This window comes from Ipomoea nil, unplaced genomic scaffold (genome assembly GCF_001879475.1).
Source record: "Ipomoea nil cultivar Tokyo-kokei standard unplaced genomic scaffold, Asagao_1.1 scaffold1043, whole genome shotgun sequence".
NCBI classification, from domain to species: Eukaryota; Viridiplantae; Streptophyta; class Magnoliopsida; order Solanales; family Convolvulaceae; genus Ipomoea; species Ipomoea nil.
This window is the reverse complement of record NW_017617471.1, coordinates 5,098,483-5,108,681: the sequence shown is the minus strand read 5'-3', so window position 1 is coordinate 5,108,681 and position 10,199 is coordinate 5,098,483. Positions and strand designations below refer to the sequence as shown.

Sequence of the window (10,199 nt, the reverse complement as noted above, 5' to 3'; positions counted from 1 at the left end):
GCTTAATATGTATGGTGGTGGATTGCTTGGTGAAAAGGTCATGGAGGCTTCTTCTAGGAAGCTTGATGGAGGTTTGACCGCGGAAAACACATATTTCTGTCTTTGCTCGAGTCAAAGCTTGTGGGTTTGACCGGCACTCGGCGGCTGAATCAGACTGGAGGTGACACGATCTCCTGCGCGCCAGTACACCGCACGCTCCGCGCTTCACATGTCATCATGCCACGTCATTTTTTTTATTATTTAAATCACGAGAGAAACTTATAATCACTATTAAAAGATTGAGTAAATCATAGTTAACCAACTCAAACCAATAACGCTAATAGGTTACTCTTAGAATCTTATAATTATTAAGTTAATCGTCTGATAAATTTGTCAGATTATTAAAAGAAAAAGATTTCTTTTTTTTTTTTTGGAAACTCAAATTTTATTTTTAGTGAGCAGTTTAAATTGATTCATAAAGTCCGACATGTGCTTCAACATCTCCGTATACTAAGCAGCACATGTGCATCGTAACATACGCTTATTCCAAAATTGTATTTCGCGATTCCCCTCTGTACACGACACGAAGACTTTTTTGGGGATGATATTTTTGCTTTTTTTTTTTTTTTTTTTTTTTTTTTTTAGGGTACTCTATAAAATTATTGGTTTGGTTTAAACTACTAAATAATTTAATTCTTCCCAATACTAAATAATTTAATTGTAAAAGTACTTACTTGCTTTGTCTCAAAAAGAGAATCATGCTTAAGTTTCTGATATGGCATAGGATTTATACACAGCGATGTATTATAATATAAAGTTGAGAGATAATGAAATGAAGTAATAATATTATTAATGTTAGTAAAAATATCAATTACAATCTCAAGTTATACGTGAGTTTGAAAAACTCTGATTAGGTTAGAAAATATGTACTAGAGTTTTATAAGTTATATCTATTTTCAAGTTAATTGGTAGAACACAGTATTCATATAGTTAGATCGGAGTAGAGAACACGTATACTATTGAAAATTTGTTAACAAGTTAGGCTAACGCGGTAAACAGTCACGCGTGATTTAGGTAGGCTGTGACATGTGTTCAGTGCTGCTGTGACCTTCAAGCGCCGAAGGCAAAGAAATTTTGACTTATTTGACCACTATGAGTTGTTTTATTTGGTTAAACAACCAATATAAATGTTTGATTAATTAACTTGTTACACAGCTTATTGCTCCAAAACACTAAAATTCAAAAAGCTGCTCAAAACATCTTTTTCGATTAGCTTTTTGAGAAGGTTATTTTGTATGCTGTAATCAGCTATCAGCTAACAGTTAATTTAGCAAACATCTCCTTACAATTAGTTAATGCTATCAACTAGTCAAACACACTAACTCAATCAGCTAACAGTTATTTACCAAAAACCCCATAATATAAAATTAATACTTAAGGTTGGAATGAGATTGATGAAAGTCTGTTTTGTCGAGTACTGAGATGATGGAAGTCTTTTGCTTGACGGCTTTGTGATGAGAATGCCAATCTAATCTTCCATTTTTTTAAAGGTTATGACATTTGTGATCTGTGAAGGGGGCCCAATCCTAGGTAGCACTGGACAATGAAGATTATCATAATCTTCACGCCTACTAAGTTGATGCGTCTGTTCTTTCCATTTTTGTATATTTCTTTGCCCTTTCTGTGTCTATATCCATCGATCTTGAGAGTTTCTTTGTCTTCATCTTGTATTATTATGTATATACAATTAAATGCCCTTAGGGTTGGTGTTCAGACTTTTGGAAGAATGTATACACAATTAAATCTTTTATCTTTTTTTGATAATTTTTTTTAAAAATATTATCAGGAAAGTCTACAATCAACCACTATTTGAATGTGCACTATTGGTGTCTTATGTCCCTAGCTGGCAAAAGACTTCTTGATTGTCGATAACTAATCACCGCAAATTAAAAAGATTAAGAGACCACTCTTAACAAAAATTTAAATTTAAAATCTTATAATTACCGAGCCAACTAACCATCAAGGGGATGGGCCGATGGAGGGAGGTGGGAATTTTGATCATTAATTACACAATCCCTTAACTTGTTGAGTAGTATCAATAGAACTATTTTAGTATCTGAATCTCGTATGGTTGAAGATATTCTCTAGGCGAAAATAGTCAAGCACATGCTGGTTTTGTACGCTAATGTTTTGTTCTAGAATCTTATGCACAGGCTCCAACAACAACTACTTTTCAAAACATGTTCCAACCAAAATCTTGACTTTGCCATTCTTGAAATTGATGATGAACAAGAACCTTCCTTAATGACATTGATTAACAGACAAATTTTCTCTACTGTCTGTCTGTAAGAGATATGATCAGTAGAGTTTATAAATGTACCAATCCACAAAAAAAATTCGATTAAAAAGCCGCAGTTTAATCATCAAATGGTGGATCTTTAGTCTTTACTCCACGTCGTCCATTTGAAGTTTCCAGCATTTCGGGTCTAATTCCGCCTGCTAGTCAAAGCAAGATACATGGAAAAGTCTAGTTAGCACACTTCAATGTTGTGCATATCATGTGGATATTAGTATATTACCAAACTTTAAACCCCAATTTTCATGTGTAACCCAAAAATCCAACTTTCATGTGTAATGTTTAATGTTATATACACATGTTCTTTGATTATGTTTTGTTGAAAAGAATTGGCTGAGGTTGAGATAGATAAAAGCATACCTGAAACGCCTTGTCGCTCCACTGGAAACCACAACCTCGTACTTGTAAATGTTCGATGAGAGGTTGTGGAAAAATAGATTTAAACGAAGATGGCAGTTTCACTTTTGTCAGTCCACCGCAGGCCAGAAGAGCAGCAGCTAGTCCACTAGGACTCAGCCCCTTCACGTGGAGTACCGTCATGCTCTGGAGACACCCGATGCTAGCGAGGGACAAGAGACCGACATCCGTGACCGAGGTGTACGACAAGTTTATCTATGGAATCGACGAATATGAAGTGTCAGTTAGAAGTTCGTATTCAGGGTTCAAGTGATGGGGAAGAAACAGCATACCTGTCTGAGATTTTGCGAGAATTGAGCAAGCGAAATCATTCCCGAGTCGTCGATATTGTAGCACCACTTAATGTCTAGCTTAGCGAGTAGCTTGCAACCGACAGCAACTGCAGCTAGTCCCGACGATGTGAGAAGTGGGCATCCTCTACTTTCGAGCGTGTTTAACTTTGAACACTTGGATAACGATACGAAGGAATGATCGGTAATACGATTGCAATAGGCTATATTAATCATCTCGAGGCTGAGGCAACCACGAGCAATCGCATAAATACCCGAATCAGTAACTCCAGCAGACCTGTCAGTTAAGGCAAATAATAAGCTTCCGCAAGAAAGTTACCAATTCATTAAAATTATCATTGAAATGATCATTTTCGGTGGACTATAATTGAAGCATGTGCTCCATCTCAACTAAAAGTCTAAGCTTATAGTTGGATTGCACATTAATGGTTATATGCTCAACAAAATGCAGACCTGTATAAATCGAGCTCTTTGAGATTTGGACAGCACATGCCAATGTGGATAAGCCCCTTGTCAGTTATGTTCAAGCAAATGCCCAATTTTAACGAGGAAAGTCCCGAGCACATTGAAATGGACTTTAGGCCTGCATGTACATATTGCAAACAATTATAATCAAATCCCGAGTTCAAACAAGAACAACTGTCACAGAATCAGGGAACAGCGGTGACCTTCGTTGTCAATTTCGTTATCCGTAACGTCAAGCTCCTCGAGAAACCGGCAGCGCTGTCCGATCAAAACAAACGCTTCTCTCGGGACCAGAGTGCAAGACTCCATCCTGAGCGAAGTCAGGTAGGAGCACGAATTCGTGATGTTGGAAATCGACACGTGAGTTATCTTGCGGCAACAAGTGATGTCTAGCCTCTGTAATTCTCGGTGCTTCGTAACCACGGAGCAAAGACCTTCATCCGTAACTCCCGGGCATTTACTTAAACTCAGCTCCTTCAGCGACACGCACCAGTTCCCAATGGCCTTGAGTCCAGAACACGTCACCTGGCAACCGTCCAGTTTAATGGACTGCAACATAGAAAGGTTCTGCAAGCTCTCGCCCAGAGCAAGAGTGACCTGTTCACCAACGATAGTGAGTAACGGGTGAAAACGAAATTCGTGAGAAAGTGTTACGGGGCTTACAGGAGAACCATACGACAAGGTAAGTTGTCGAAGACATCCAGCACTGCTCGTCAATGAAGATAAACCCACAGGACTAACGTTCTGGCAGCTCGACATATCAAGTGTCTGGAAACATGAAGTTTGCAGTTAATATCTCGTGAACAAACAAAAAAATTGGGCCTTTTGGGTAAAGTAAGAACTTCAGGGAACAGAGACATTACAAAAGTGACAAACTTGCTAATTAAACCAGATAAATACCTCTAGTGATTTGCATCCTTGTTTGAGAGCTATAAGGCTATCATCATCAATACCATAGCATCCTTCTAGCACCAAATCTTCAAGATTTTGCAACTTCGAGATCGATGATAAACATTTATTAGAGATCTGCAGACCAAGAAAGACAAGAAAATCAACAAATCACATAAACTGTACAGTAAGAAACAAAAGAAGATTGCAGTAAGACCAAAGGTCTGGCTCTGATACCAAATTGAAGCAGCCTAAGCTGATAATTGGATTGCACAGTAATGGCTATATGCTCAACATATACATGCAAGAAACACAAATTACCAACAAAGAACATGTTAATTGCTAAAATGATCTGGTCTTACATTTGCAGACATCTATCTTAGCATTCTCATCTCTACTTAAAGCTATGTTATGGCCATTTTGTTTCCTTGCAGCCCAAAATCAGTAACAAGAAACAAATAACTATTGACAAAGACAACATTTAAGATTTTAAGCAATGAAGCATGAAGCTAAGGGGTAAAGAAAAGATTCATTACCGGCAAATATGAGAGATCCAAACTACGAATCTCCTTACATTTGACAGCAATCAGACCAACTCCGAGGTCTCCAACACCCAAACACCATCTCAAGTTGAGAAGTCTCAGCTTCTTACACCCAACAGCAATACATCCAATTCCAATATCAGTAACGCCCCGACATCTCACCAACCACAGCCTCTCCAGATTCTTAGCTTCTGCTATGACGGCCGCCGCCATGTCCTTCAATTCCGTGGCGTTTGACAGATCAATTTCCACCAAATTCCCGCAATTCGTCACCAAATTCGACAGCCCCGCGTGGGTGAAGAACTTAGACCTAGACAGATTGATTGACCTCAACATTTCCCTGCAGAAACCGGCAATCACCGCGAGGGAATCGTCTGAAATCCTGGGACACAGGGAGAGATCCAGATGGGAAACGTGAGGGTATCTTTTGAGAATCTTTGTCAGCTGCTCCGACCGCATGGGCTTCAGCGCTTTTCTGTCGGAACACTCGGCGTTGTAGAATGCCTTGCAGACGAGAGAGAAGGATTTTCTGTCGGCTGGGTTTTCATTCAGGCAATCAAGAACCGTGAACAAAATCTCCTCGGAGAGACGATCAAAGTGGTTGAAACTGGAGTCCATGCTGGATTTCTGCTTCTTCATTGCTGCAAAGATTGAACCTTTTCCGAACCCAACAGCAAAAAAAGTCAACTTTGAGGCTTTTCTACATCTAAAACCCAAGATTTTGCTGCTTCAGCCTTGATTTCCCGAGGAAGATCGAAAAGCCGAGAAGACTGGATGGTTCTGACGAAGAATTTATAGGTCTTCTCGGGGGAGATATGAACTTTGAAGGCCCAGGCGATGAAGATACAGATTTCTTTTACTGAATACAAAGCTCCGATATCACCAAAAAATGTCTGGTAGATTAAGAAACAACCGTTAACAGAAAAGCACTCATGCCTTGTCTAGATATGTTGATAATCCAGCGAAGAAGAAGAACATCCAATTTACTCTACTGCCCTCCCCCCATCAATTGTAAAAAGACGTAAACACCCTCGCAATCTCAGGCGTAATCTAGGCCGATTAGAAGGGCATTGTGGGCATTGGAGGAGTGAAACGTAAGTGCCGTACGGTAAAGGACAGAAAAGGATGGAAAATTGAGGAGGGCAGTTTGGGAAGAGGGAAAAAAAAGTGGAATTGATTTTCAAGGTGGACCATTTCACTCGGTGGAGAAAGTATGTGAGGAAGGACATATTCAGGTCCGGTCCGGACGAAACGTACGTACTCACTCACATTTTGTACTAATCCGCAAAATTTCTACCGAATCTTTTTTTTTTTTTTGATAGTGGAAGACCGGAAGCCGGTGCTGTAAGGTCTCAATCAACGTCGAGACTCGAGAACACAGTACTTTTAATAATCAACATTTTATATCCTCTTTATAATTTTAATATTCTTTTTTAACGTTGAAATGGAAAGCAAGTAAATGCATATTTATAAGTTATTATAACTCTTAGAAAATTAAGAATTTTTCATTACAAATCAAGATAATAGGTATATATACTTGCATGAACAGTTCAACTGGTCACAAAGGTGAAACTTTAGAAAAATGATTTGGAATCGAGTCTCATCAAAGTTCTGTGGTTCAGTTGAGTTAGCCTTTTAGAAGAAGATAATAGGTATATATCATTCATTGTACGTGTGATTAATATATATTACACGCAATCATATAATTATACTAATTTAAACAAAACTAATATTTGACAGCTTCAATTCTCAGGCCATATATATTTAATCTAATAATCACCATTTGTCAATGCCGACTTGATCGATCTCCAAACAGGCTAGCTCTTAATGATGATGAGGAAGACAGTGTCTACGAGCATGCTACTACTAGCATGCAAAGGTACTTACGTGAGGATGAACACTGTGAGGATCAACATGGTTGGACTTTGGGGGTGTAAGATAGGAAACAGCACAGGACCTCAATTTTTAGAGAGCATAATATTTATTCCGTACATATTTATTTGAAATATAAAAATCAAATATTTTATAGTAGGAACTGTGTTTTTTTGCATTCAGGTGGTGTTACATTGTCCATACTTATTTGAAATAAAATTATATGTTTTACAGTATTTGTTTTAAAGATTGCACTTATACTTTTAGTAAGGCCTCATTTATTTATAAGAACGGGGCCACACAAAAAAATAAAAAAAAATCGGCCATGGGGATCAGATACTGATCTAGGATGTAATCCTCCTTTCTTTCAAAAATATATATTTAATCTAATAATCACCATTTGTCAATTTAATTAATAATGTATATATACCCGCATGGACAGCTCAACTGGTCACAGAGATGAAAAGTTGGAAGAATGACCAGGGATTGAGTTTGGAAGAAATAATAATGTATATAATAATCGAAGTCATAACAGTTTGAATTTACTTTATAAAAGAGAAAATTTCAATTTTGGTTATATGACTATAGGGTCTTGTTGATTTTAGTCCCCGACTTTTAAAAGTGTCAATTTAGTACCTTAACTATGCAATTTTTATCAATTTTGGTCACTCCGGCCAAATTTCGCCGGAAAATTTTAATAATTAAAATAATGAGGGTATTTTGGTCGTTTCATGCCACTTTTCTTCTTCTCCGGCGAGTCCATCCCTTTCTCTCCCGTTTCAGGTGTTCTTTCTCCCTGTAAACCCTATCTTTAATACCATTAAGCCTCCTTTCCCCATTATCTTAGTTCATTGCATTCGCCAGAAATAGGAAAGGAAGAGATGAACTCGCTTGGGAAGAAGAAAAGAGACGTGAAATGATCAAAATACTTTCATTATTTTAACAATTAAAATTTTTTGACGGAATTTGGCCGGCAATTTGACCGGAGTGACCAAAATTGACAAAAATTGCATAGTTAAGGTACTAAATTGACACTTTTAAAAGTCAAGGATTAAAATTAACAAGACCCCTATAGTCATATGACCAAAATTGAAATTTTCTCCCCTATAAAATTAGATGCGTTAGGTATTAATGTGTAAATTAAGTTGACGAAGTAATTAGATAATTAGGACGTTTAACTACTCCTATTGAAATATTTGCATCATATTTGTTCTCTTTGTACAATATCACTTAAAGTTGTCAATCTTCAACGAATGACTAATTATTTTCATTCTGTGTGTCTTAATAAAAATGTCAACATAAAAATTTTGTGAGAGAAAGTAAAAATTAAGAATAAAATTTAGGAGTAAGAATAATACTTTCCTTTTGAAATAGTGAAATAATTATTATGATATAGTAAAAGTTGAGAATAGAATTTAGGAGTAAGAATAATACTTTCCTTTTGAAATAGTGAAAAAATTATTATAATTTTTTTTTGAGTATTACAATGTAGTATTAAGTATTGAGTTAATATTATCTTCACTAAATCTCGAATCTACAATCTCTCATATGGAAGAATAATTTGGTGTCACTGGACTATAAGGTCCTTGGCTATTATTATGATATTTGATCGAGTAGAAATTTAGATTTTTACTATGATTCTTATTGGTATAGGTATGAGGTGCGAAATTGATAATGGAGGTTGATATTTTTATAGTTATATATTAAGTAGTATAATATAATGTCGAGAGTAGGGTCAGGCCGTACTTATTAAGGGTGGAAATGCGGAATATATCATATGGATACGTACTTGATAAGAACGGCTTTGCTTTGAGAAAAAGAAAAAGAAAAAAAAAAAAACATTTGAAATTGGGTGTAATAATAAGCGATAGAGAGAGAAAATGTGGAAAGTAGGGTCCACAAAATGGAGGGAGGCAACTTCGCCTTTCATTTGCCAGGCCAAGGGGACTGAGGGAGGTTCCGACTCGTACAGCTTCTTTCTACCCCAGTATCACCTTTCTCCTCTTCCCATTTTGCCCCTTTACACCCCCACCCCCCACCCCCCCCCCAAAAAAAAAAAAAAAAGGAAACCCATCTTTCTTTACCCAAAATAATAATAATAATAATAACAAAATTTCGTTTACTATTTGATGAGTAGAGTAGAGGTCTAGTATTCCACCTCAACTAATTTCAGTCTGTTTGTTTTTTGTTTTTGTTTTTTTTTTTTTTTTTTTTTTTTTTTTTTTTTTTTTTTTTTAAGGAATAGCTTCTACGATTTGTTGTCAAAATTAGGAAATTTTTTTAAATTTTTTATACAAGCAATCAAATCGTATCATTCGTATGATTTGTGGGATTTACTCTTTTTTTTTTTTAAGTAAATTATCTCAGTTTTGTTGGACTAATTTTAAATTCACAGGACCCCACCCCTATAGTTATTATGGAGGTAAATTGCGAGTCGCGTAATCAGTCAACCGATTAAATCATAGTCTTCATGTGAGCACAAGAGATTCAATCCAAACCTTCCAGCATCCTTGAACTTTTTTCTCATACATGCACATTGTTGCCTCTTATCATGACCTTTAAGTCAGACGACGACTCAACTATGCTAAGTCTCCGGGCTGATTTACTTTTCTAATTTAGGTTGAGTACTATAAGTAAGTTGAGGTGTATAAATACCCTAAAATATAATTGGGATTGTAAAGGCCTAGTCTGCAATTCTTTTAATAAAGTAATAAAGCACTTCCTCGTAGTTATTTTATTCTTCCTTAGCAATTTTTTTTTTTTTTTTTTGTTTTTCAAACTATTATGTTGACCAATCGTCAACTATACAAGTCTTAAAATCAACATGTATACTGCATTTCACTACCCATAGGAGCATAAATAAGAGACGTGAATCTTTTCCAAGTTAACTAGCTTGAAAATTCATTCTAGCCCGAAAAATGCAAATACATTAATACTCCTAAGGGAGTGTACTAATTTTGACTCATGGCTAGCTTTGCATGTTCTAATGATCTTATATTTTATAATCGTAATTTTAAATTTTTGATAAACAATGAGTTTTTTGGTGTGATTAAATGAATGGAGGAATTTAGACTGATGTTTTATAGACATGCATGTAATGATATGCGACAATTTTATTAATTATAAAAGTTGAACATGTTTGAATGTTTTTCTTCTCTTAAAATATATAATATTTTTGTACATAAACTTTAGAAAGACGTAATGATGTACACAAACTTTAGAGAGACGTAATGATGTGTAATTATTTTTAATTAGAAAATTTAAACATATTCAAATGTTATTATTGTCAAAATCTAAAACATCACCGTACAGATGTTTGAAATTCATATAAGTATTATAATAGTGCAAATATTAATGAAGGTATTAAGTATGGAGTTAAAGACTGCACTA

At 35.9% G+C, this 10,199-nt stretch overlaps 1 protein-coding gene across 2 annotated transcripts; it reads right to left on the bottom strand.

The window, feature by feature from the left end:
- Positions 1-2,222: 2,222 nt before the first annotated feature.
- On the bottom strand, positions 2,223-6,166 carry LOC109182273 (F-box/LRR-repeat protein 3). Of its 2 annotated transcripts, none has more exons than XM_019332399.1 (8): positions 4,932-6,166; positions 4,408-4,533; positions 4,171-4,275; positions 3,711-4,104; positions 3,496-3,625; positions 3,025-3,319; positions 2,696-2,947; positions 2,223-2,478 (listed from the first exon to the last, which is right to left on the bottom strand). In XM_019332399.1, exons 1-8 carry the CDS (start codon positions 5,574-5,576, stop codon positions 2,425-2,427), a joined length of 2,001 nt encoding a protein of 666 aa, XP_019187944.1. In that variant the 5' UTR covers positions 5,577-6,166; the 3' UTR covers positions 2,223-2,424. The 2 variants fall into 2 exon arrangements, with proteins under 2 accessions (XP_019187944.1, XP_019187945.1); XM_019332400.1 differs by having other exon boundaries at positions 2,223-2,475.
- Between the last annotated feature and the right edge of the window lie 4,033 nt (positions 6,167-10,199).

Bases quoted from the DNA above. Each gene is read 5' to 3' on its own strand.
- LOC109182273 (XM_019332399.1), bottom strand. From the start codon at position 5,576: ATGAAGAAGCAGAAATCCAGCATGGACTCCAGTTTCAACCACTTTGAT. The intron at 4,534-4,931 runs GTAATGAATCTT...CTTGGTCTGCAG, and splicing joins TGGATCTCTCATATTTGCCG to ATCTCTAATAAATGTTTATC. The intron at 4,105-4,170 runs GTAAGCCCCGTA...GTTGGTGAACAG, and splicing joins CCTTGTCGTATGGTTCTCCT to GTCACTCTTGCTCTGGGCGA.